The 25,935-nt window shown below is 53.4% G+C and overlaps 6 protein-coding genes across 6 annotated transcripts; 2 read left to right on the top strand and 4 right to left on the bottom strand.

The window, feature by feature from the left end:
- Positions 1 to 4,387: 4,387 nt before the first annotated feature.
- CCOS01_07912 (uncharacterized protein) lies at positions 4,388 to 4,729 on the bottom strand (the record flags this gene model as incomplete). Its single annotated transcript, XM_060456075.1, has 1 exon — positions 4,388 to 4,729. One exon carries the CDS (start codon positions 4,727 to 4,729, stop codon positions 4,388 to 4,390), a length of 342 nt encoding a protein of 113 aa, XP_060313967.1.
- Positions 4,730 to 4,959: 230 nt separating this feature from the next.
- On the bottom strand, positions 4,960 to 7,123 carry CCOS01_07911 (dual specificity phosphatase; the record flags this gene model as incomplete). The annotated part of the gene is made up of 3 exons (XM_060456074.1): positions 4,960 to 6,473; positions 6,530 to 6,847; positions 7,069 to 7,123. 3 exons carry the CDS (start codon positions 7,121 to 7,123, stop codon positions 4,960 to 4,962), a joined length of 1,887 nt encoding a protein of 628 aa, XP_060313966.1.
- A 1,904-nt stretch (positions 7,124 to 9,027) lies between these two features.
- On the top strand, positions 9,028 to 9,478 carry CCOS01_07910 (uncharacterized protein; the record flags this gene model as incomplete). The annotated part of the gene is made up of 2 exons (XM_060456073.1): positions 9,028 to 9,071; positions 9,184 to 9,478. The coding sequence occupies 2 exons, from the start codon at positions 9,028 to 9,030 to the stop codon at positions 9,476 to 9,478; spliced, it is 339 nt and encodes a 112-aa protein (XP_060313965.1).
- Positions 9,479 to 10,021: 543 nt separating this feature from the next.
- CCOS01_07909 (helix-loop-helix DNA-binding domain-containing protein) lies at positions 10,022 to 12,127 on the bottom strand (the record flags this gene model as incomplete). The annotated part of the gene is made up of 2 exons (XM_060456072.1): positions 10,022 to 11,512; positions 11,567 to 12,127. The coding sequence occupies 2 exons, from the start codon at positions 12,125 to 12,127 to the stop codon at positions 10,022 to 10,024; spliced, it is 2,052 nt and encodes a 683-aa protein (XP_060313964.1).
- Positions 12,128 to 15,869: 3,742 nt separating this feature from the next.
- CCOS01_07908 (developmental regulator VelB) lies at positions 15,870 to 17,384 on the top strand (the record flags this gene model as incomplete). Its single annotated transcript, XM_060456071.1, has 6 exons — positions 15,870 to 16,129; positions 16,189 to 16,243; positions 16,300 to 16,379; positions 16,440 to 16,732; positions 16,791 to 17,058; positions 17,117 to 17,384. 6 exons carry the CDS (start codon positions 15,870 to 15,872, stop codon positions 17,382 to 17,384), a joined length of 1,224 nt encoding a protein of 407 aa, XP_060313963.1.
- A 1,654-nt stretch (positions 17,385 to 19,038) lies between these two features.
- Positions 19,039 to 25,183, bottom strand: CCOS01_07907 (RhoGEF domain-containing protein; the record flags this gene model as incomplete). The annotated part of the gene is made up of 3 exons (XM_060456070.1): positions 19,039 to 19,155; positions 19,221 to 20,315; positions 20,366 to 25,183. The coding sequence occupies 3 exons, from the start codon at positions 25,181 to 25,183 to the stop codon at positions 19,039 to 19,041; spliced, it is 6,030 nt and encodes a 2,009-aa protein (XP_060313962.1).
- Between the last annotated feature and the right edge of the window lie 752 nt (positions 25,184 to 25,935).

Raw genomic sequence — 25,935 nt, 5'->3', positions numbered from 1 at the left:
GCAAAACCTTGCCTGAAGTCGAGACGGTCTTGTGTGGCGCTATTCAGCCGTTCGGATAGTGTTTGACGGCTCGGCCCGTCGAGAAATGCTGTGACGGAGAAACTGGGGCTGCCAAGTTTCAATGACGGGAGTGTGCAATGCGACGAATGACGAGGAACAGACGGTGGGTTCTGGATTGCAACGCGACACGGGGGTCTCTTGAGGCTGAGCAGTTCCGGTTGCCAAAGAGCTATCTGCTGCCGACAAAGTTTTTCTCTCCTGTTGATCGTCGGCTCCATCGTCCTGGAGGAACAGGATGCATTCGCTTATATATGTTTTGCATATGGCGGCACCACACACACTCTTTCCGCACACACGCACTTCGTCTCCCTCTTGGTCTCTGGCGCGCGCACACGCACACACACAAGTTCACTTACATCTGACAATCGACCCGCGTCTACATGCGGGCGACGAGACGCACAGGAGCCGTGCAGGGTGGCACTGAACATACATCACTTGTGGCCAACGTCTGGTTAGCTCCCACGCACTTGGGTCGCGGCATTTCACCAGTTCACCAGCACCATAGAAGTGTGCCACTCTGCTGGGTTGACAAGATTGCGCACCGTGCCGGACTTTGCAATGGTAATGCGCATCATTGCAGGATCCTTGGTTTAGATCTCGTATGTTTGCTGCGAACTTCCTGGTCGCGAGTCCCTCCCCGACAGGAGACTTGCGACAAAACGACCCTGTCGGCCAGGATGAGGCGAAGCCTAAGTTGGCGCAACGACCAGCAGCCTACGGCTTCAGGACCGAGACCTGATACCGCAGCTTCACTTTCTAGAGAGAGATTTTCTCGGGATTTTCTTTGTCTTCCCGCCAGAGCCGCACTGTCAACACTCTCAACCGCCTCAAGACTTGACTATTACTGTTCACTCTCGAAAGAGCCTTTACCCTCACGCCTCAAGCCAATCACCTGATGATATTCATCTCAACACACGAGATCAAAGAATGGGCTGTTCTGGCGCAATGCCGCTGCGAAAATTTTCCAAAGGAGGTGCATTAGTGGATCGTGGGAGGACGGAGTACTTGACCGAAAGCCCATTAACATTCCCACTCTATTGCGCAGCGTGGCTGCGTGGTGGAAACCCTTGCCCATGGTCCGACGTGATATGGCCGGGGCCTGGGGCAACGAACAGACTTCTTGCCGTTTCCCGATACAAGTTCGTTTGTATTGAACATGGCCCGGGCCAGCCAGATGAACATTGACTTCTGCTCGACTTGGTCTCCTTTCTCAGGCGCAGTCTTGTTCACACATAGGCTCTTTTCTCAATTTCTCGACAATGCCCACCACCATCTTGTTCGGCGGCGCAAAGCGACAGCGGAGAAAGTAAGTCAGCCCTGATACTGATACGGATATCAAAGGACCAAGACAGTGTTCTGTGTTTCGTACTCCTTCTTAGACTAGCCAGTCTACAGTGATTGACAGCGTCAGGGAGATGGGTATGTTCTCCTTCATCATCAAAACGGCAACTCGCAGCTGGACGAGCCTGACGAGAGTACGAGGTTCTAACCAGGTGAGTAAAGCCTGACAGTACGGATAGCGGAACTTCTTCACTAGAATAGTGAACCCCTCGGGGTTCACCACGAGATGGGGTGGAGGGAAGGATGGGATGTTGTGCAGATAGGCCCCCTTCTGCGAGTGCGACGGGCTTCACCATGGAACACACGGCTATGTCAGGCACGCTACCCGTACACTAGACGTTCGCGCGGCAGCGAAACGGTAACGCCCCCGGAATTCTGGGGGTAAAGTAGAGCATATCCACCCTGTTACCCCTTCAGGCTTCCGGGTCTCCAGAGTCTGAAAAGGCTGCTAACCCTCTTAAGGCTTTCCGACGTTGTGTTGAGGAAAAAGCAGGGGGTGTTGTAAGGTATAGGTAAGCTGTCACTTTTCACCTTTTCTTCTTCTTGAGGAGCACCGAAGCCACCACCACCCCCAGTATGAATTTCAGTGTGTGTGGAATGTGAATGGAACGTTGTTCTCGTGGTAGAAGAGAGGATAGATTTGCCGATTGCAACCACAGCTAGCTTTCCTGCTGTTGGGTTTTGGTATTGCATGAGCGACTTATTTACAGAGTATTCGTATACGATATGGGCATTGGGAGGAGTGTTGGGAAGAAACCCCATAAGCACACATGGCTTTTTGCCGAATCCCAGCAAGCGAAAGGACAACGGTTGTCTCACGTCAAAGCGTTTTTTCTTTTATTTATGTTTCCACAGACTGCCATGCAGCAGCGCAGCAGTCGCAGTCGCATGCTGCGCCAGACCCCCACTTTGAGAACCATGTCGCTGGGATCTTTGAGGAAACAGAGCTCTCGAGTCTCGACTTTGAGTGCTGGCGGCGGGCCGCGGACCAGGTCTGAGCTGAATCGAGTGACAGACCAAGGAGGGAACACGGATATGATTGCGGCACAGCGCCAGTACGAAAGGATTTTGGGCATTCCGTTATTCGGCTCTTTCCCCCTATTTCTCTTCTCCCCCATCTGCCCCTGCTTCGGCGGGGTCCCTGTTTGATTCTGTAGCGGGGACGTAGGATTCGTCGTTGTTGTGCTGCAGAATATCGGCGGACGATGGGTGGTGTCGGTTAAACGTTGCATGCGGATACGTTAGTCCTCAATTTGCAACTTGCAGGTTATTCGCACCTGTGCGGGACGGACTGTAGGTGAATTAGTTCCTTTCTGCCTCGACTTGAACAGCGGGCTCCGAGCTGAAGTGGTATGGTAAGCCATTCGTCCTCCATATTTGCCTCGTGCTCTTGGGTTCGTCGTAGCTTGAAAGTCTGGGGGCATATGAACTCGAAGTCTAAGATGGAAACACGATGATTTTAACGTTCTCCGCTCGTCATGTGCAAGGAAGCGAAAGTGGGCATCTTTCGTTTTGAAATATCGTGTTTCTGCCGTGTATATATATTCAGAAGGAATGCTATGCTTACGGTACGCCGGTCAGCGACCTCCTTGCGGACGGGAAGAAGAGAGATCTGGGGACAACATTTCTCCTACACTTGGGGTCCAGATTAGATGTGATACGATGTAGTGAGATGAGATGTGATATGATTACCTTGTGATGAAGAACAAGAGAGAAATGACAGAATGGTGGAGAGAGATGCTTTTCCATCGTGCTTCATTTTTTTGGTCACCATCTGTTCCGTCACCTTCAGGTGCAAGTATATGCTTATTGCTTTTTGAAATAAATTGTCCAAGAGGGATAGTGAAAGAATCTTCAAACGCCGAGGTTGAAATGACAGTTGCAACAGATTCTCTTACAAATCTACTGAAATTTGAGAAAGAGGCATTGTAATTACGAGACTTCAGTACAACTAGGATGACATACTGCTCATATTATCATGCAGGACCAGGCCAGACGACCGACGAACTGATAAACAATGTAATAAGATCAACAGTAGTCAGTATTCCTTCTCGAGCTTGACTTTCTGTTGAGCGCGAGGAGGCCATTATTCAATGAGCCGAAGCGAAGGGATGAGTCTTGATGAGTAGCTCTCAACAACCTGTAAAGTACCCAACTCATTAATGGCGGCATTACGAGCAAGATAGATGGACGGAAGGGCGGATGAGATCACTAACCAGTTCCGACGTCGTAACGCTGTCGTGGTTGCTGTCGTTGTTAGTACAGGTAGGTCAGTTGTTCCATTGCCCTCGTTCCCCTTCTCGCCATCTTCTATCCTGCGTATACATACTTGCTCAGTACGCCCAGCACTCGCTGAAGGGATTTGTCGGACAGATCATTTCGGCGCCATCGTGTTGGACGCAATGGGTGCCTTGTGCCTGCTCTGGAGGATTGCCTCCGATGAGGCCCTCAGGTCGCCCGCCACGTTTTGCCCAGGGTCTTCCGTCCAAGTCACGTACATTACTTGCAGCTCCGTTCAGTCGCTACCTCCTCTTCGAGATGATTGTCATGGAATTACGCCCCGAGGAACGGCTGATGCCGCAGACCAGGCGAGGATCAATGATATATACTTACCTTCATACAAAGAAATATGAAATGGAAAAAAACTATCCGTTTGGCATTAGAGATAGAGAAAACAGAAAATCGTTATACGAATATTGACACCACCGGTTGCCCATCAATTCACTGTGAGGTAGAGGACCCGTGTAGAGAAAAGACCGCTAGAGACGTTATATAGCAGTACAAACTTCGGAAGCTTGTATTCAGACAATCCAAGCGTCACACTCAACTTGTATAAGAACCTCGAAGTGGCCTAGAAGTCTCTGGTCTAGTCCAATGGCCCAAAGGACATCTCACCACATCACGGTGCAGTTCCAAGCCAGACGAAAAGTGTTTGTACTTTTGTATTGATGCGGAAAATTAGCTCGGGGCAAGAAAACCTCCTCCATCACGTGTGCTTGTATCTATGTTCTGACAGAAACATCTCTCCCCAGGAAAACAAGCCAATGCCTACTGCCAGTTGCCTTGTTTTCTTCACTCTTCCCACTTGCCCCGAGCGTACGAACAGGAAGACCAAAACAATGTCTGGGATCGAAAGACCCGCAGTGAGGAATACAATTACAATACATTCGAGAACCCCAGAATGCCGCCCCGTAAACGCCTTAGAAGCCAAAAGCAAGGTTTGAACCGGCCGATTGCCGAGCCAGGTATAATATGCATCGAATGCTTGGGGAAGGGGAAGAGAGAAATGCGCCCCGAGGGACCCGTTCATCTTCATCGTTGTCATCATCGCCGTGTCGTGGACATCATGCCGGTCAAAGCCGGCTTCCACCCGTAAACACCATCCTAGTTTGCCGCAATCTCCAAGGTTACCAGAACCCAACGCCAATTCATGCAGAACAACATGGACCGGTCGTGATCATCATCATCATAAGTGGTTAGTAAGTGGTCGGCCCGAGTCACGTGGCCCAGAGTAGAAACTCAAGAACGAGGGCCAGGCTGGATGCCTCTGCGTGTCACCTAGGCACCAGAGACTTTGCGGGCCGTCGACGCCGCCGTGGCTGACGTTGCCGAGGTACCCACGCTGCCAACACGGCCGCTCGTCTTTCGAACTCCATCCTTGGACCTCGGCGACTCGCCCGATCGCTTACTGCCACGAACCTTGGTGAGAATGCCGGACGCGCTGCTGACTCTATCCACTTGCTTGACGCGTGATGTTCCGAGGTTCTCGACGTCATTGCTGGCATCGTTGTCGATGTACGTCTGGTACACAGCGGCAGCTGAGTGACTAACCGAGCGCTTTTCACTGCGACCAGGTGACGCGGACGGTTTCCGTTGCGAGCGCATGCGGAGGTGAATTTCTTCATCCGACTCAGCGCTATGAGAATGCTTGTGGACTGTGATGGTCTCGGCGTCTTGGTGGATGCCCGTTTCTTCCTCGACTGTTGCGGTGTATGAAGTTGACCTTTGGTATGGGTGGTGGCGGTCTGCCCTGTTGGTCTTCCTCGGCTGACCAGGAGTCGGCGCTGGGAGGTAGTCTTCCTGAACCCCAATGTTATTGCGGTCGTGGTCGACTTCGCTCAAAGGCGTTCGATTGGAGGTGCTTCGGTGCGGGGGCGTGGATGCCTGACCGGCACGAATCGACGTCTTCTGCATGGCGCGGATCGGGGTGCTGGGGACAGCGGCATTGGCGGCCATTTCTTTGCGGAGCTTGCGCTCGATGCGCTCCTCGATCCACCACTCACGGAAGATACCCTGGTTGATGTGAAGCCAGTGCTGCTGGGGACCGACGACCATACCGGGGCGCATGAAGCGCATAAAGGCAATGATCTCGTTGGCCGTGAAGCCGTGGCGGTAGATGAGGTATGCACCAATGAGGCAGCCTGTTCTTCCGAGACCGGCCTTGCAGTGGACAGCGATGCCCTTCTTCTTGACGGTGATGGTCTCGTGTGCCAGTCTGATGAACTTGCGGACAGTGGTGAGAGGCGGGCAGGTGCCGTCGTCGAAGATCATATCGAGGTGAGAGATGCCCATTGACTCGAAGAAGGAGGGGGAGTACAGAGGCGAGTTGAGGCGAACAACGAGGCCAATGTTTCTCTCGGTGAAATGCTTCAGAACGTTCTTAAAGGGCTGGGGAAGCGTCTTGTTGGCATCCAACTGGCCGAGTGACTTGGGAAGCGCATCAAATTCCTCAGTGCCTTCGAGGACTTTGGCAACGGGTGTGTGTTGCGGCGAGGCAAAGGCCAGGAAGTGTGGCGTGATCCAGTTGAAGTCTCCGTGCTCCACTCTCTCAAACTTCTCATACTCGTCGAGGTCGAAGTTGTCGAGGGCGCAGCAGCCCTCCTCCTTGGCCTTCCAGACGCCGTAGACAACATCTTGGACGGTGATGCCGTAGTCGGCCTGAGAGTATCCAGCGTCGCGGAAGGGCATCAAAGGTGGGTCGACTTGAGCGATGGGGGCCAGGGCCAGATGCGGGGGCCAGTTCTGAATAAGGACCATGTAGCAGGCGAGCATGCAAGCAGCGTTGGCGCGACCTTGTAAATTGTTAGCTGGGGGTTCCCATGACAACTATCTAATGCCGCGGACTCACTTCTGGGGTCGGCTCTACTCCAGAAGACAATTGGGCGATCCTTATTCTCCTTGGCACCGAGGACGTCATGGAACTGCAGGGCGAAGCGGTACAGGTGACCAATGTGAAGCGGGCCAAAGTCGTGGTGGAAAGCATTGTACAGGAGGGTATCGTCGACGGTGAAGTAGTACGGTGTTTGACGGGCGGCGGTCTGGACGGGTGTCGGGCCTTCGGCCGCTCTCTGTGATCGCTTTCTAGGTGAAGACTGGGCAGCTTCGCCGTAGGGGAAGATGGTCTCGGCCGTGGGCGGGTGGATGTAGGCGGCCAGGTACAGGCGGTCTGGAAGCCAAGTCAGAATTGAGATTGGTAAGAAGGCGCAATAGAGGTAGGGATGAAGCTGGGGTAAGGCATAGTTGAAGCTGTCGCATGTTGCGCTTACGTCGGCTTGCCGCGAGCGAGGCGACTGAGACGGCGCAGGATAATGATGCGACATGATTGCGATGTTGAGGGCGGGCAAAATGCACGATTTGGGAGTTGAAAGAGCACGCGCGATAACTCACCTGGGATGTACTCAATGACCTGGCCCATGTTGGCACTCTTGGATGAAGGCGCCATTGGGACTCGTGAGTCTCTGTTTCCTCTCTGAAGCTATTGTCCGGTTGAGATTGGGAGGAGGCAGTTGCTCTCGGCGCCGGAATCCAAGATGCAACTTGGAGGAGGCTGGAGGCTGGAGGGGGTCGAAATGATCAAGGCAGGCGCCGAGATTATCCAGAGGCGAGGCTACTCCTTTGTATGCGAAGTAATGCGCGCGCAAGGGAATTCGGGAAGGCGGTCCCTGGGAAAAGTGTCGTGCAGCAAATGGGTGCGGGATTGTGAGCTGGGTTGAGGCAGGAATGTTGAAATGGCTGGTCTGAAACAATAACAACAACAAGCAGCTACTGTACACCTTTTTGGTTTTGATGTTTTTTTTTTCCTGGTCTGACCCAAAAAGCTGCGACGCCCTTGCGGAGAGCGGAGAATAGAGAAGGAAGCGCAAGAGAAAACAGCAACCCGACTCAAGGGAGATGTGATGCTTCAAGGGCGGACAAGACAATTGTCGGAGTCTATTGGGAGGATGAGGTAAAAGGAAGGTATTGCGAAAGCGCAAAGGAGACCGAGTGACGGTGTTTTTGTATGGTTTGCTGTGTGTTTTGCTCCAAGCGGTCAATATGGGGCCGGCCCAAAACAGCAAGGGTCGGTTGTTGTTCCCTTAGCCTTCTGTGCAGTGTGGCGCCCCCCAGGTGGCCCCCCTGCACCACGGCGACCGCTGTGCTGTGGTGTGTTCTGGCCCTGCTCATCCAGTCTTGTGCTGGCTGCCGGGCTGCCAGGTTCGTTGTCACGACAACCTGCCAGGGGGAGCACTGGCCAGGTGCGCCTCCTGACGGATGGATCGAACCGTCCCATTGGCTCACAACGCCTGAGGCAAACGCACCCGCCTCAGATCCCGCTTGGCTTACCACCTGGACTAAGATATCTACCACCTCACCACCTTACCGTGGGTAAACAGGTACCAAGTATCTTCCCTTTACCATGGAAACTAAGCCCTTTGCAGCATCTGACGGCTGTTGACCACCGCTTGCGCAGCTAATGCCCAAAAGAAATGCCCCCTTGCTCTCTCTCCAGGTTCTATCGGTTTGTTCCAACAATAACAAACCAGCCAGGCACAGATGGGCAACCGTCTCCGCATGAACTCGTTTAAGCCTTCCCAGGTTGCTTATCGGGCGGCATTGCATCAGACAACATGTGAGCCGCCAGGGCAACCCCACGTTGTGCATCTCGTCCCTCTGTGGACTCTTGAACTGTGAACTCTACCTTACCTTACCGTCTACGGATACGGGATAGGTATGGAGCAATACGCACTTCATCCATCCCGATGGAACCAATATAACATGTGTGTAAGTCAAAGAGGTCACCAAGTCACCTTGGGGACGGCCCGAGAGCCCTTGTGCGTGTGCGTTGGCTACATTGCTTGATTCTGTCGTGTGTCACATTTGACCCTAGACTGAGATGCCGCCATGGAAACAAGCCCGTGGAATGGCGGGGCACTGTGCTCCCTACTACGTAGTCACACTATCCTTACTTTTCTCGGTCCCTCCAAGGTTTGTGCTCACCTCATGTTTCCGTCCCGTTGTCCCGCTCATTGTTTGGTTTCTTCAAGGTACGCACGCAGTACGTACGGTACGTTACTTTGGTGTTTGCCGGCCGGACAGGAATTTTCTTGCGCCGCCAATGACGACTTTGCCTTCTCTTTCTGCTTCCTGTCAAGTTCCTTTTCAGGAAGATCTCCATCCCTCCCCCACAGAGCCGCCGTGACAGCGCAACATCGACGGGGCTTGCCCATTTCTGTCCACCCAAGGCACCTCATCACTTTACTTACCTAAGATAGTCTACCTGACTATCTCTATCTCGATTTCACCCCTCCCCCTCCCTCCACATCCCACCTCCAAGCGCAGAACTCCCAGCGCCGAGAATCCCCAACCATGGCCGTCCACAACACCATTGACCAAGAGTTCCCCTGCTCATTGTGAGTTGTCGCCGCCATACCCAAATCCCGCATGGACCCCCCATTTCTTCTCGTATTTGTACCATACCCACCTCATAGAGATACAAAAAACTGAGACATGCGAAACGATTAGAACAATCAACGTCCCCTTCCCGACCCCGCGCCTAGTCACCGTTGCGCACAAAGCCCTCGCCGTCGACCAAGAACTGTCTCCCCTCGTCCGTCGCACCTTCTCCATCGATTCCGACTCACCGAGTGACGCCGGCGCCGGCGCTGCTTCCGTCCTGCGCGTACACTACAAGGCCACCACAAACCGCATGCTTCGCGTGGCCGTCAATGGCCTCATGGAGAGCCTGAACCTCGTTGTCGAGGTCATGGAGGAGCTGGATGTTGATGTTTTGGAACACAACCGGGTCTCTTCGCAATAAGGGGCTCGGAAAAGAAAGAGAAAGAGCAGTGAAGAGGGGGAGGGGAGAAAAGAAAAACGTCTCTCGTGGATTGCTACTCGAAGTATGGGAAACTAAAAGGAGAGAGAAAAAAAAAAAGCTGACCGCTGGAAATCCAAGACAAGAGAGCGGGAACGAAGTCGCACGCGATGGGAAGAGAAGACGGGAAACGATGCATCATGACTTCATTTTTTACATTTTTTGTGATACCCTAGAATACACAGCCACATGATACGTGACATGATCACAAGGTGCCAGTGCTCTCTCTGTAGAGCTCTAGTCTAAATTTGCTTCTAGATTCTCCTGAGCCTAATACCTTAGCTTCAGGCAGGCTTGTGCCGGCGATGACCCCTAATGCGGCCAAGTACAGCAAACGTGGCAGGAGGATATGTTTCCTAACGGTTATACGACTCCAGATATCCCTCTATGGCCCCCCTTAATTACTTCATATATCATGCCCGCCCGGTCTCTTGACCAATATATTGTCTCTGTGGCTCTCAAGGCCATCATTACAGACGCGCTCGTCTAGCTCTCCACCGCCTCCTTCTGCTCCAAGGACTTTTCCTTGAGCTCCAACTTCTTCTCCGCCTCCTCGGCTCGCTTGGTGGCATCGGCGACTTCCTGCTTGAGCTGTTTAATGTACTCAATGGCCAGCTCAACGGTGCTGGCTTTACTGTTCGGCGCCCCTCCAGCCTTGGCCTCTTTTTCTCTCTCTTTCCTCTCTTCGCTTTCGGTCTTGGATTCCTTTGGCGGTTGCGGCAGCAGCGTCGCAATCTCTTGCAACGCCGAGTTGATTCGGTTCCGGCGGCCCTGTTCCGCAATCTTGTGAGAAGTACGCTTTGATGTGAGGTTGGTCGACAGTTCGCTGGGATACGTCACACCGGGCACGGTATTGCCCTCGAGGATGTTCTGATAGTTGGACTTTGACATTAACAGACGAGATGCGGTGTCTTCGGCGGACATGCCACCTGGGGTTCCAGGTAGGAGCGGCTTGATGCTAGGAGATATCCTCGGCCGCAACGCAGGCGAAACATGTACCGAGCTCACGCTTCCCCTCTTGCTCTGGCTTCCCCTGGCCAACAGCTTTGGCGTTTTCCGCGCCGATGGACCTGAAGATCCAGGAGCAAGGTTCGGGCTCGCGCTGGCTGACGCCGCAGCGGTGGGTTTGGCGAATACAGGGGAAGGCAGCGGCTGGAAGGACGAGCCCGCAGCCGTGCCAGGGTCCAGAGGCGACTGAGTCGGTGTTGATGTGTCCAGTCTAGGGGGTTTCGTTTTTGATGAAGAAAAGTTCACGGATTCGGGCAACTCGAACGATTCAATATGGTCTGATGGGCCTAGATCGAGAGGATTTGATGAGGCGGAGTTGTTTGCGCTGGAAGCAGGCAGCTTCATGAGAGAGGCCGGTGTGGCGGGAGACGGCTTCCCTTGAACGTGAGCCGGAATCGCGGGATGAGGCTGAGGTTGAGGTTGAGGTTGAATAAAGGGTGATTTGCTCGATTGCTTCTGTTGCGGAAGAGGCGGCGGGGGCATATCTGACAGGTTCTCCGGCGATACTGACGCATTTTCAGACTCCTCGCTGCTCATCGGGGCTGGCAGAGCCGTCGAAGGAAGCATCTGATCCAACTCATCCTCGTTCACCTCCCGCATTTCCGAGAGAGCCTGGGATACCATCTTCGGCGTGGGTGTTGCCCTTTTGCGCTGTGGTTTTGAAATCGGCGACTGTCGCACACTAGATTTGGCCTTGGCTCTCGAGGCGTTGGTCTTGCGGGCCTTCTTTGATAAATCTACCACAGGCTGTTGCGTGATCGTGGTTTCAACATCCATCTCGGCTGGTGAATTGTGGTTTGAGAGGGACGATCGACGGTCGTAAAGCAGTCCCTGGTCGCTTTGCGCGTGTAATGCCGGCGAGGTGAGAGGGCTGAAGTATGCGCCTGGAATTGTAAATCCGCCAGCTTCCATCTGGAAATGAGGATCCAACGGTGTTACAGCTGGCGAGACCAAGGGAGTGAAAGCCATCTATTAAGTTCAGCTAAAGAGGTTCGTTGCACTGCGAGGGGGATCAACTCTTACATCCTGCTGCTCCTTCATCCTTTGATACCTGCTGCCAAACATGGGCGTCTGGCTTTGGTCGTTTGAGTAGAACTGGTTGCTGGCGGGCGGCATTTCGAGACTCTGAGGTGTAGGTGGAACAGCGTGTGTCTGGCTAGCGTAGTATGCGACTTGCTGTTCTTGTATCTGGCGATGTTGCTGTTGCATCCTTTGCTGCTGTAGGTACTGTATCTGGGCGTCGATTTCGGTAATGGCATCGGTTGACGTCGACGGGGGAATCATTTGAGTCTGTATAGCAGGGTGTGCGGCGGCCGTTGTCATGTTGATAAGCTGCGCTTGCATAGCAGAGGTGGTAGCTCCCATGAGCATGGACGTGTCGGTTCCTCCCATCTGAGTATCGATCTGCTCGCGACCAGGCTGATGCATGATGCCGGTCCCGTTGCCAGTCTGATAGTCGTTGAAGTCGAAGGGCATCGCATCGCTGAGGTTGCCCATCCCACCCAAGTCCAAGAATTGCTGAAACTCCTCATCGTGGTTTGGTGCCAAGGCCGGGTCCTGGGGGTTCCAAGAGGCGGCGTCCATCATGGCTACACTGAAGGTTGCGACTCCGGCTCGGAGAATTTCAAAGCCCGAACTGCAAATGGCGCTGTCGTGGGAACACCGTCGAATCTTGTGCGCCTTCCCTTTTGCAATATCCGATTCGTAAGATCCTGATCAATGCACTCGATTGGCGCGGTCGTAGGCCGATAGCGACAGTCGTTGAAGTATGTCGGGGTGAAATAGGTGAGAGAGGCTCAGTAGGTTGCGCATAGGGCAGTGTATGGAACGTAAAGGCACGGCTTGTCGTGGGGTTCTGTTCGAGGTGCGTGGGGAATACGGGATGAAAATGTGCCGGGCGCAAAGTGTAAAGCGCAGTGCCTCGCGCCGAATGAATTCGGTGGGAGACTTCGCTCTCTCGATGCCAAGAAGAACTCGGGTTTTGAACAACCTGTGACGGAGTGATGGACGAGGTTGAAAGATGGTGTTGGAAACAGGAAAACCTGTCTCTCTTGGTGGAGAGAGAGAGGCTGGAGAAGACGAGCCGACGGAGCTGAGGGACTGAGAGGCAGTGGCAGTGGCAGCGAGCAGGTGATAATGGTGGGAATGGTGGGGGGAGACACACCTACTGCGTACATACGCATTAGTGCACTAGAGAAGGAGGTGGGACGGGGGTGCATTCAGATGGATGGATTGCCATTGGCAGCCGGTGAGTGGTTGACGAGCCCGTGGACACATTTTTTCTCGCGTACCTTGGACTGGCGGACCCAAGCTTTGCCTCGATAATCGACTGCTTCCTTGCCCAGAACATGGATGACAAGTGAACTGGCCCGTGCCCGGCGCATTCATGCTTCCAAGGACTCCCCAGTACAGGGATTTTATTATGTGGTTATTGTTGAGCTATCCGTAACTGCACTAGGTTTCTGTAAATTGGTCGAACCGACCGACACGCGGTTAAATTGGGAAGCAGAAAAAAAAAATACACAGTATGATATCCGTTACTCCCGTACTCAGGGATCCTACCCGAACAATCTTGCCGACGGCAACATGTCATGTTGGCGGGTGTATCACCACCAGCGACACCCGCTAGCACCTTCAGATCTCGGATCGTCAGCAGGTTGGATGAGGTCACAGGACAATCCTGAGCGATCGCCGCGCCTATGAATACCCATCATAGCCGCAAGGTAAGGTATGTTTGCGCTGAAGCCGCAGTCGAAGATTATTCGCTGCGAAACAGTTGCCCAACACGGTTTCAAGTCCGATCACTTACCTACTGTCCGGGAATATCCGCCTTCGCTTCAAGCACTGTCCGAACCCTCGGGCAATGCTCAGTGTGAACTATGAAGTGAGCAAGCATTTCCCTGCGTCTAGTTAGACCATTCCATATCTCCGGAGACAACACCACGAGGATACTTACCTCAGGCTACTATACAGTTCAGGACTATGTATCTACTCCGTACGCATCTTGGCCAAGTTCTACTTGCCTGCCACTATCCCAGGGGTCTTTTGTCTGTGCTCAATCTGACCCTGTCCAACCTTCTCCATAAGACTAGAAACCTCCTCTTTTCTTTCAAGTTTCAACTGACAACAGTGGAGGTATTACACTATTTCCAGATGGCCCCTCTCGGACTCGGAATGATTGTCGGGGAAACCACAACGTGCAATGGCTGGTATTTTCTCCCCAACCATGGCACTCACCCAGCCATCGTCCCACGACTTCCCAGTCACGGCGCTGGAGAGTTCAATAATGAGGACGGGACGAGGGGAGAAATTTTCTCACCCGATGTCTTTTTACGGATTGGCGCTCCGATCACACCGAGGCCTTGAGCGAGCAAGATTGACTTAAAGTGGATCCGGACCCTCATCGGCAACGGCGCCGGCGCCGCGCCACGCAAGTTGGTCGGAATCGAGCTCGAGCTTTAACCGCTCCAAGCCCAAGACTCTCGCTGTTGCTTCCATACTAAGGAAACCTTGGGATGCGAGATGCCAGGTGAGGTATGGTAAGCTTCCCAACCGCCCAGAAGAGTCAAGAGACATCCCGCAGCCAAGCCCATCACGGCAGACGTCAAAACTGACAGCCCAGGCAGAGGGGCTCTCTCTAGCCAGCAGGCGGAGCCATGTTCCACACTACGAGTCCGTGACTCGTGAGCTTGTCTACTCGGGTCCCATCTCGGATCTCCGACTTCGATCCTGACAAGCGTCGTAGGCCCATAGTGCGGTGATTTAATATCCAGCCCGGAATCGGTGCTGCACTGCCTGCAAGTCATGAGCGATTACGGGACCAGAAACGGGGTCAGACGAACAATGCAACCTGTCGCCTTTGGTTTAATTTGGATGACCGGTAGTTGGGTACTGCGGATTGACATTGGGCCCAGGTTGCAGTCGTATTGGTCTCCCAAAGTCCAGGGTCCATTGAGACTCATGAAGAAGAGCATCGTCATCAAGGGATGTCCTTGTTGCTGCTTTGGGTTCTCACACGAGCTGCTCACGTTACCGAGTGACGGCTCGAGTTGCCCCCTCTCTGCGTTTGCCTACCCCTCTACGAATGCCTAGGTAAGTTTCCAAAGTCACGTTGTAAGGAAAGTGTGGTAGGAAACGGCGGTTGTTCTATCTATCCGAACGATCTCGCCAATGACCCTCTCGCAGTTAGGTGTCAATATACACCTACCTCAACCTCTGCCTTGAGCTGTGTTAGTTAAAAAACATAATCTCCAGTGGAAGTCGTTAGGTAATGGAGGTTCTAGAACACCACCGTTAATGTGTGTCGTCGTGGGGGTTGAAGGGCGGGGGCCGAGGGTGCAGATTTCCGAGTGCAACCATGATTAGGTCAGCTACAAGTAGTCAGCAGCGCCACATATCTGCTTGGCTACACTTTCTGCACCGCTATATTGTGGCTAGAGAGGATCAGATGGCCCAAGCTTAGGTTTGGTGGCTGGAAATCACGTGAAAGTCCTCCTGACTCTCTCCATGTCGCGAGAGTGTCGCATAGGTACCGTACTTGGTGGAAACATGGCTCGAACCACTGTCATTGCTGAATCATCCTTGCCCTTCGTGCCAGAAACGGCCAGAGACGTCCGGTACGAGTAAGGAAGGCCTCTCGGAAGCATTCATGCGGGAAACCAGGTCGCACAAAGGATTTCGAGGGATTTGTTACGACTCTTGAATATCAGATGTAGTAAATGAGAGCAAACTGATGGCAGGAAGGAAATAGAGAAGCATCATTCGGAATTCATTCAAGGAGATCTTTGTCAGTGTAACAATATCTAAAGAAGCCAAGGATTGTTCAAACTCGATACCTACCTAACTTGGACGAACAGCTACGCAGCAGGTACGATGTACGAAAAGGCAGCTTGCTTGCAGGCTACTGCCCGCCGCTGCCCGCCGGCCCACTACTTACTTGAGCGGGCTTACAGCTGAATGGTCGACGGGAAGCAAGCATTCGAGTGGGTGTTCGCTCGGTCTCACCCAAACGGCAAACCAAAACACTCCTTTCCCCTCAGCTCCCGCCCCCTCCCCTCCACTTCACCTTGTCGCTCCCGTTCTCCAATTGTTCGGCCGCTTGCTTACCTTAGCTCTGTCCCGTCACGTCTCTGCACTCTTGGAGCTACCTTGCAGTACCTTATTACTACGGCACAAGCTCAACCATCTAAACCCGAAACCCAAAAACACCATACACCTGTATACCCGCCCGGGCCCAGGTATATAATCCGATCTCCCAAGATCCTGTCACAATCCATCACCGACACCTGCCATCCCACGATTAATTGATTTCTCAAATACCCCAACCATGAATTACGGTCATCAGCATCCCAATGGCGGCTACCACCCCATGCCTCCTGGACATCCCGCGAACCAGATGCCCCAGCTTCCTCCCATGGGGTATCCAGCACCAGCGCCTTTGCCATCTAACATGCCGCCCAATATGCCGCCCAACGGAATGCCTATGCAACATCAACCTCAACATCACCAACCGCCTCCGCCCCCTCCGGCTCAGGCACCCGTGCCAGCCTCTATTTCAAAAACGGATGATTTGGGCAGGAAATACGAGTACGTCGCGCGCTTCTTGCAAAGCACCGAAACACTTGAACTAACAATGCGATTGCCAGGCTCGTCGTTGTGCAGCAGCCTCAGCGAGCGCGAATGTGCGGGTTTGGTGACAAGGTATGCTCACGTTTGCCGTTCCTAAGACTCGCGACTCCCACTAACAATTACCCCAGGATCGCCGGCCGATTACCCCTCCTCCGTGTATCAAAGTTGTCGTGCGAGATGCGAAGACTGGCCAAGAAATAAACCCAAAGTACGTGCGGCGCAACGAACCACAGCATCTTTGATTTGCTGTACTAACCTCGGCGGACAGCGATATCGATTCGGCACATTACATTATTCAGGTTGACTTGTGGTCAGAAGATGGCACCCAGGAGGTGAACCTCGTTCGTCACTCTTCCAACACAGCATCGATATCGACCACACAGCCTTACTCGTACACGGCGCTGCGCGAGGACCCCATGAACCCGCCGCCAGCGCAGCCTTACCAAGATATGCAACCTTATGGATCAGCACCCATGGGATACGGCCAACAACCGCCACCGCCGCAGCCCCAACAGCACATGATGCCAAGCTACGGCATGGCAGCTGGATCCAACTATCCTCGTCAGTCTCCCGACCATGTGACTGCTCTGTTCTCCTAACGTACTGACTCGTGGTGTAGAATACCAGTCAACCAATTCTCGGTTTGCGCCGGCAACTCAGTACTATCCACAACATGCCAACCCAGGCCCCGTGCCCTCGCAGGCGGATATGGCGTACGGCCACCGCCAGTCGCTATCCATGGCAGCGAGCCAACCCCAAGGAATGTTTACAAGAAACATCATTGGAAGCGTCAGTTCTAGTGCCTTCCGCCTCAACGACGTAGACGATCAAGTCGGTGTTTGGTTCATCATGCAAGACCTGAGTGTGAGAACCGAAGGCCACTTCAGGTGGGTTTCTTTATGCGATTCGATATATCAGCAGCATGACTAACTAGTTACTCTCAAGATTGCGCTTCTCATTTGTCAACATCGCGAAGCCCCCGGGCGCGACCAATCCAAACGGATCCATGGTAAACCAGCACAAAGCCCCGATTCTCGCTGCAACTTTCAGCGACGCTTTCCAGGTGTACTCGGCCAAAAAATTCCCCGGTGTCTGCGAGAGTACTCCCCTCAGTAAATGTTTCGCAACGCAGGGCATCAAAATCCCCATCAGGAAGGAGGGTGCCGCAGACGGGAAGAAGGGCGGTGACGATGACGACGAAGCCTATCAGTAGCGCATAGAGGCGAACGATCCGGCGCACCCCGTACGTGTGTTTTGTCCCATGAAGAAATCAAAGGGGCATGGAGTTTAGGAGGTGCAATGTCACAGCACAAGGATACAGTACGCAGAAAATGGCGTATCGGACGGTCACGTCACTGTGGTATGAAGTGTGATTATTTTCCCGGCCTGTGGGAGTTTTTGCAAGCAAAGCTTGTAACTTGTATTAATGCTCAATTGGATTATGTGCCTTTCTTTGGCGCCAGCATGGAAAATTTCAGAAAAATTCAAAAGTTCAAAAAAACAAAGTTCAATAATACGAGATTAGATTTGTAATGTGTCTGCCGCGTGAGATATCGTGCCGAGGAAGTTGGAATAAACCCTCATTATTCATATGAGAGCACCACCAAAAAACGTCCTACCTACCTTTCCTGTAAGGCAGACAGGCCCCCCTGCAGGATACAGGATCAGGATTCGAGTGGGAAGTCCGGTCCGTCACGCCCAGCGGCCCAGATCTCCCTCCGCCCACATTCCGACTCGGCCGGGTAACGTTCACTAGCTTCCGCGTCCTTTTTTTCCTTGGGTGGGGTCGGGTCGTCCCAAGAGAGAACGCATACCTATCAGCTTTGGAGGGCGCGGAAAGGGGGGGGGGGGGGAAGGAGGAAAGTAGGCAGGCAGAAAGCTTGTTATATTGAAAGATCCGATCAGACGGCGGGAATCGAGGGGAGAGAAAGGCAGAACGTCTCCGTATAGTAGGCACCTATAAACAGTTTCCCTCGAGGCGCGCTTGACAATGTATTAGGTAGAAATCTTTTGAACCATCGTTTTTCTTAAAATCAAGAGTGAGGTGGCGGGCCCAGCTTGCTCGAAGCCTACCTATTCGAAATCACTTATCAAAGCCACTTTGTCAGAAGCACATTCACGAGGTACACAAAGCACGCAAAAACTACCATCTCATACACTGCCAACCGAAACGGAACACCGCGGCCTTTTGCTCCTTTTAAAAATCCGACACCTTGTCTTCCATTTAGATATTGAAAGCCTACAAAAAAATTGATGCCTGCAGTTCTGACTGCGAGGCAACTCCAACGCCATATCACGCCCTGCCTTGCCATTTCCTTCCCTTTGCGGGACTTCTCGACTGAACGACGCTCCAACACTCCCTAAAGTTTTTTCATTGCTGAACCTCCCTTCTTCTGCTCCCTCTCGCTCGGGAGTAGCAAAGCCACTGTGAACATGATTTCAGCTGTATGATTCGCATTCCATCCGTCAAAACCTCGTTGTGTCGCCTGTATCAAACGCCATCTCTCGTTTCCATCTCGAGCAAGAAAAAAGTAAAGACAAAAGGGAAACATGTCAGGGTGGAGAAGGAAGGGGGAAGAGGTGTACAGGTCGAGGATCATATCCACCTTTGATCCCCCTATGAACAAATCCCTGACTTTACTCTCAAGTGGAATAAAAGTCATGGGACAAGCTTCTAACGTCCTTTCATGAGCAATAATACAAGCCACGGGGATGAGTCCATCCCGGCTCAATTGGTTTTTTGAGCGTTCAAGCCTTTGTCAACGCACACGTGCCTGACTGCACGCAGACATCAGCCTGGCCATGGGTGAAGAAAATCAATAGTCTTGGGTACTTTTGATAACGCCAGCTGTGCGTGTGCTGAGGCTCTATGAATCGGCCAGTTTCGCAAAGTGCTTGGACCAGATCCAACCGACTTGATCGTCAGGGTCATCTTGGTTTTTGGCAAGCCATAGCTCGCCCTTCTCAGCAATAACATCAAAGATCTATGAAAAAGGTCAGTCTGGCAGCTCTTACCACACGCGCACAATACTGGAAGTCATGTACTTACCTCACCGGCTTGGTACGTAAGATACGGGTAGCCAGCCTCGTGCTTTGTTGTTTCAATATTGAACTCGAATAACGATGCAGCCAGCCAAAGAATGTTATATCCATTCCCAGCTGGGGTGCGCTCACGTGACGATGCGCGTGAGGATCTTTGGCCTTCCTCGACTCCATCGGGCATTGGCAGTGCTGAATGGAACAGGCCAGAGAAGCGCCTAGATTCATTGCCCGCATGCTGGGACTGATGTGATGGATTGGAGTCTCTTCTGTTATTTGACGCCGACTCTGAGCTCTGTCTCGGGAGACCATTCGTTTCGTAGCTTCGACCAGTGCCAGGTCGAGTGCTGGGCGGTGGAGCAATTGCACGGGGCACAGGTGATTGGTCACCCGTAACTGGAGAGGCAGACACTGAAGGCCGCTGAGCAGTTGCACCGGCGTAGTAGTCTCGGTAGTGGAACTGATGGGGGCTAAGTGGTGTAGTGCTTGGCGACAGAGTGAACTGGCCGCTGTGGCGCTTGGCAAAGTCTGGTGTCGGCAACATCGGGGCATGGTCTCCGTTGACTGACAGGCCTCTGGCTCGCGGAGATTGTATCTCAGCTGGCCGGGGTCGGTGCTTGGTCGTGACATCGTCGGTGCTAGCTGTAGTAGACTGCGATGTCCTTCCTCTGTATGCAGGGTTCAGGATCCCGACATTGGCAAAGAGTTCCTGCGCGTACTTATAATCCCTTTGGAAGGCAGAGACAATGTCGGGAACCTCTGGTGGCGGCCCCGTCTCTCCGGTGACCTTCTTAACCTTTTCCACCCAGATGGAGTACCAGTTCGCCTGAATGTTGACGAAATTGCCCAGACAAATGTTTCCAATCCTCTCTGTTAAGGCAGACAACTGGGGTAGCTCCTTCTTAAGGGTCTCGTTGAGGGCGTCGTACTGTTCCACCAACTCCTTAAGTCTGGCGTCTACCGTCTTTCCACCTTTCTTGATTTGTTCTGCTCTCTCATAGTCAAGCCGTCTCTTCGCACGTTTCTTCATAGCCAACGAGGGGTTACCATATGCTTTGATCACATGCTCGAATGGCTCAATGACATGCTTGCGAACCTGCTGGAGCTGCTTGGTTGTTAGTGTTTGGAGCATAGCTTTTTGAACGGATTGCTCACATGATCTTCTAGGGCAATCTTCTCAATATCTCTCATCGAGACATTGAATTGCACCCATTTACTCTCCAGCTCCGGATAGCTACCAGGTTGGAGACGCATCACAAGCTCCATGGCGGACAGGTACTGCAAGAACTCATGCACGTAGGCGCTGACCTGTCGGGTGTAGAACTCCACATCTCTGAGAACAACTTGTAGCCGAAGGTAGTCGTCGCCAAATTTCTCATGGAGCTTGGCGTATACAGCATCTTCGGGAATCTTCGAGCTTGCAGCCTGAAGTTTATCAACACGTTTGCCAAAGGCTCGGGCAAATCCAGCCTTGACATCGGATTCCTTCCTCTTGCGGCCAACAATTTGCCCAACAAGCTCGAAATTCTTCTTCGTCTTGTTAATCTCGACAATTGCCAACTCCAGGGTTTCCTTGGCTGACAACAGCTCGGCTCGGTCCGGATGATCCTCGGGCGTGTGTCGCAGAAGCTCTTGGATGAGATTGGGATACTTGGTGATTCGCTGCATGGGCTTGATGAGAAGAGAGTCCAGGTCCCAGGCTGCAGTCAGGTCCTTGGCCACTTCATTACACTCATTGAGCCAGACCTTTACGGTGGGATCTTGCTGGATTTGGATCAAGCGTTTGGCCGCATGGTCGCTGTTTCTGAGGAAGCCCTCATGCGCCAACCTCATCTGTTCAATATGCTTCTTGAAGAGAGGACCCAGCGACGTGGCTCTATCGTTGTCGTCACCGAGTTCTGGCGCCACTTGATTCGTGGACGAGTTCCCAGTCTGTTCCGAAGCAACCGAGTCCTCCTTCGGCAAAGGAGAACGCCTACCGTGGGGTACGTAGACAGTGCAGACAGCTTCCTTAAGCTGAGCACAGAACATGGTGTGGAAGGTGATAATCTCGTCTGTGTTTCTGAAAATGAGCTTGATGGTTTTGTCATCCAGTCGTGGACAAGCTTCAGCGGTGCCCTTGTAGATCTCTTCCACAATATTCATGTCTCTTACGAAGACCATCTCGGTGTCGACGAGTTCTCTAATCACATTGCGTCGTTGCACTAGGCGGTGCTTCTCTTTTCCGATCGGTCCGTCTTTCTGACTGGGTGTTGCTATCGACTCGACAGGAGTCTGGCCGCCAAGAGAATACTCCCTGGTTTCAATCGACATGTGGTCGATGGATTGGGTGGTTGAGACGGGGCGCGATGCATCTTCGCTCTGACGCCGAGAAGAGCCCGCAAGGGTGCTTCCAGGAAGTGTGTCTGCGTAGATGCTGCTAGCTGCTGTTCGCCTGTCGCGGACTCGTGTAGACGCAGGGACTGGTGGGGGCTCATGTTCTGGCCGCGGCAAGGTAGGATCTACCTTGCGGGCTGGGAAGTGACTCTCATCAATGTAAGGAACCGAGAAACCATCTCCAGTATCCAACTCCGGCAGCTGATGAATGGTCGCACGTTGGGACGGCTGAACGGCTGCTGTATCCGATGGCGCAAAGTCAGGGCTGTAATGTTCACTCTGTCGGGCGGACGAGTCTCTGCTAGAGCCCGATCCAAAAGCCGACTCGGATGCATAGGGCGGCTTGGGGATTGGGAGGACATCGTCAAAGGCCGAGATCCTGTGATGGATGGGTTCGTCGCTGTCGACCGAGAAATCAGTCCATGCGGATTGCTGGCTGGTCCGGTTCACAGTCGCATGCATGGAGGGAACCGTTAGGCTGCGGGACGTATCGGGAGTTTGCTGGCTTTCGAGGCTCGTTTTATGAGGATCATCTTGGGGATCAGAGGACTCGCAAGTAGATGCTCGTTGAGACGAGTCATTATCCTTGTGGTGCTCATGGTAGAAGTCTTCAGGCTTCTCGAGGGTGTCGCTTGCTGATCCCAAATCCTTCTCCGTATTGTGGTGGAAGTAAGACACATCACACACGGACCCATCCATATCCCCCATTTGACTCTGATCGTCAAAGTCATCATACGACTCCATTCTTGGGAAAGGAATTGTTTCCTGTCTAGGAGAGTCATATTCAGATTCCCGCCTGAGGATTTTGACTGTTGTTTCGTATGGCGGGCTCGAGAAAGGAATCGGCTCGTATTCAGACATCGGCCGCGAGCTGGCAAATGCACCAGGAACCACCGGTTCATCGAACTCGCTTCTCGTCGGGGTCGGTTCAGGCGATTGATGGGAAGATGTTGGTTCCAACGAGATCTTGATCGAAACCGCGTCGTCCCCTGCGGACTCATCCTCGAATGGGTACTGGTATTCCGCTTTTTCTGGCGTAGGCGGTCGAGGCTCTTCATCGGCTTCAGCCTTCTCTGGCGCTGACGGCGGGGGCTGCTCTTCGACTTCGGTAGTCTCGGCCAACAAATGTAGCTGAATTTCCTCAGCCTCGTTCTTCTCAAGGGTTGGCGCACGTCGCACTTCTTCCAATTCAGCCTGCTCGTGGTTGCCGTCGGCTTGAACGATCGTCAATCCGAGCCCAGTGGGAGGTTGCGCGGGCTCTAGCTGCACAGCTGGAAGTTCCTGTGGCTCATTATCGAACTCGGTAGTCTCCGAAGTGGCCGAGATTGCGGATTGCGGAATTCCTTCCTCTCTCTCAAAAGGAGGGCTCAAGGCCGGGAAACTGCCCGGGATGCCCAGCGTAGGGGAGTCTGCAGCTTGAGGCTGAGGCGGAGAGAGGGAAACGACGGGTGGCAATATCGTCGAAATGGTTAGTGGCTGAGGCGACTGCGCAGGCGATGGAGGCTGCACCGACGGTTCCGGTGCTGCAGAGAGTTCCTCCAACGGCTTCTCGAAGGTTTCGCTATTATCCACTGGAGGCGATTCGGCTTCGATCGGCGGGACCGGCGGAATCTCTTCCTCCTCAGCAGCAGCAGATTCTTCGTCCTTCTTGCGTTGCGCCGCTGCCTGTTTTGCATCCCGCACCTGACTATCGCGGATAGACTTAGTATACGCTAGTCTGATGTGTTCGCGCCGTTGCTCAAAGTCGATAGGGCCCACAGAGATCTTTCGTCTTCTCGTCGTTGATCCATCAGGCTTCAGGGACTGCTTTGGTGCAGGCTTATGCGGCGACTTGGACCTGTCAACGGCTTTCAAGCGCGAACTTGCCGTAGTGGCTGTCGATACAGATTGCCGAGGTCGAGAACTGCGCAGTGGAGGAGATAGCTTCGGAGGTGGTGCTGCCACATATGCAGTGAGACGGGTGTTGTTATTCGGGGTCACAAGACCTCGAGGCGCAGGTTTCCGTCCTGGCGTCGCTTGCGTAGGTGTTTTCGCTCGAGTAGGTGTCTTGGCACGATTAACAGGTGTAGTTGTCCGACTTGTCTTACTTGCGGGCGGCGGGCGCTTGAAAGTCGACGGAGAGTTAGCTCTAGAGCTTTCCCGTGTTGATGGCGGACTGTTCGAGTCGCTTGAGTTGGCCAACTTGCGTACAGAAACGGGCAGGCGCGATGTAGGTGATGCTGCTCGTTCAAACTGCTCGACCTCTGCCATCGGTCGTGATGCAAGAGCCTTTCTCACCAAGGGCGCTCCAGCCTTTGACGCGGCCACATCACTATGTGCCCGAACATGACCTCTAGCATTGGGGGCCGAATGTCCTGTTGAACTATTCGACTGTGTTGTTACGGATCGGTACCAATCGGTTGGGGAAGCCGGCTCGACGAGGTCAGGATCGGATTTCGTCCTTTGGTGGAGCTTAGCCACATGTATACTGGACTCTGAAGTCCGCCGCGGCCGTGAGCCCGAACCCTCGATTCCAAATCCTACGGCCGAGGTATCTCGCTGTTCTGGAAGAATTTCGCCGAAAAGCAGACCGGGCGCTCTCGGAGATGAGGGTGGTAAAGAAGGCGACTTGTGCTGCAGGTTTGTCATAGATTTGGATGCGTGTGCAATGCCCGTAGCTGAAGTCGTATTCCGCGGCTTGGCGATTCGACTGGCGAAAGATTGCGAATTGTTTGACAACTGATCCTCGGCGACATATCTCGTTCGTTGTGTTCGAGTGGCCGTTCCTCTGCTAGTATCAGGTGTCAGTTCACGGTTCGTCGAGGCCCTCAGTGTAGAGTACGATGTTGACCCGCTTCCACTAGGTGTAGTTTTGTCGATATTTGTCGCGGCTCTGGTCGGTCGAATAGGGACGCCTCGCACAGGGATTCTGGGCATCGAAGGAGCTGGGGACGAGGTCTGCTGATCAAATCTCTTGGTTAAGTCCTTGACGCTCGGCTTGCGATTTGTGTTTGTTCTAGGGGCGCCAATTGGGGGTTCGACAGGAGCAGAAGCAGATCGTTGCGAAGGGCGCAAGGGCGTGCGGCCTGCGGGAGCCGGCGGGTGCTTTGGATCTTTGCCATTGCCGTTTGGCCGCATGGCCGGGTTCTCGCGAGCTCGAGATACTGAGGTCGCCATGTAGTCGTAATCTGAAGAAGGGGTTCGTCGATGATGATCTGACGACTGTACGCCTCGATAGCTTCGGTAGAAATCATCCGGGTTTACTGAATCGTGATCATGACCAGCGGCGGCGAAAGCCCCAGCCGTGTGTGCGGCAGAGGCATCCAAGTTCTCGAGAGCGAAGGCGTTGGCAGTGGGGCTGCTAGGGATGTAATGGCGATGAGATTGCTGAGAGGGGGTCTGGGATGAACGATGGTAACGATCGGAATCGGAATCGAGGTCGAAGTCGGAGTCGTGATGGTCGTAGTGAGAGTCAAAGTTGGGTTGACGATGAAGCTGGTGAGGGTACTGAGGAGGAGAAGCTAGAGGTTGCGGTTGGTGGTGCTGGAGATGGACCTGGCGTTGCACATTGAGCGCAGGTGCCAGGCGGTCCTCGTCTTCTGGACTGCCAGCTTCCATTGTGGCCTGAACATCAGTCAGGCGTGTCGGGTGGACTGGGTCGTCAAGAATTCCATAGACCCATGCAGGCTGTGTGGGATGTTTGGGTTGGGAAGCATTGATGTGTTGGCCTGCAAGCTGAGTGGGCAGCGACAGTTTGGAGAGGCGACGGGCAGTCCCTGGTTGGAGAGCGTTGGCAGTGTCTGGGGCCTATCGACAGCAAATCTTAATGCATGGATGGGTGGCCGCCGCAGGAGCAGGCCGTGAGTGTAGTGCGACTTTTTGCTCTGTGGGGGTTTTATGGAGATTGGATACTTTTGCTGGAGTCGAGACGAAGAGAGATCTGCAGGTGCCTTTTCCGCGGTTGTGTTAATTTTGTCCCTTTTCCCGGGGGGGTCTTGTGGTGAGGTGATGAATCGGACGCAACGAGATGGGATGGCAAGAGCGAGGTTGGAATGGTGGGAAGGTGAAAGGCAAGGGCAACCAACGGGAAAGGTCAAGATAGTAGGTTGGTTGGTAGGTAATTAGGCAGGTAGGGAGAGGCAGAGAGAGACGTAGGCGCACGCGTGCACGCACACTCACACTTGCACACACCACACAGATTGCCTTTTTAGCGCACTGAGTAAGTGCGAAGCGGGAAGGCACGAGGAGGATACCGGTACCTTCTCCATCCGCGCTAATATGTGTGAGTGAGGAGGCAGATGGGGGAAGAGAGTAGAGGGGCCGGAGAGGTGTGTATACTCCGCATGTGTGTGTCGCCTACCTTACCTCGA

This window comes from Colletotrichum costaricense, assembly GCF_030867565.1.
Source record: "Colletotrichum costaricense strain IMI 309622 chromosome Unknown Scaffold_7.1, whole genome shotgun sequence".
NCBI classification, from domain to species: domain Eukaryota; kingdom Fungi; phylum Ascomycota; class Sordariomycetes; order Glomerellales; family Glomerellaceae; genus Colletotrichum; species Colletotrichum costaricense.
The sequence above is the reverse complement of the archived record's forward strand: the minus strand, read 5'-3'. Positions and strand labels throughout refer to the sequence as shown.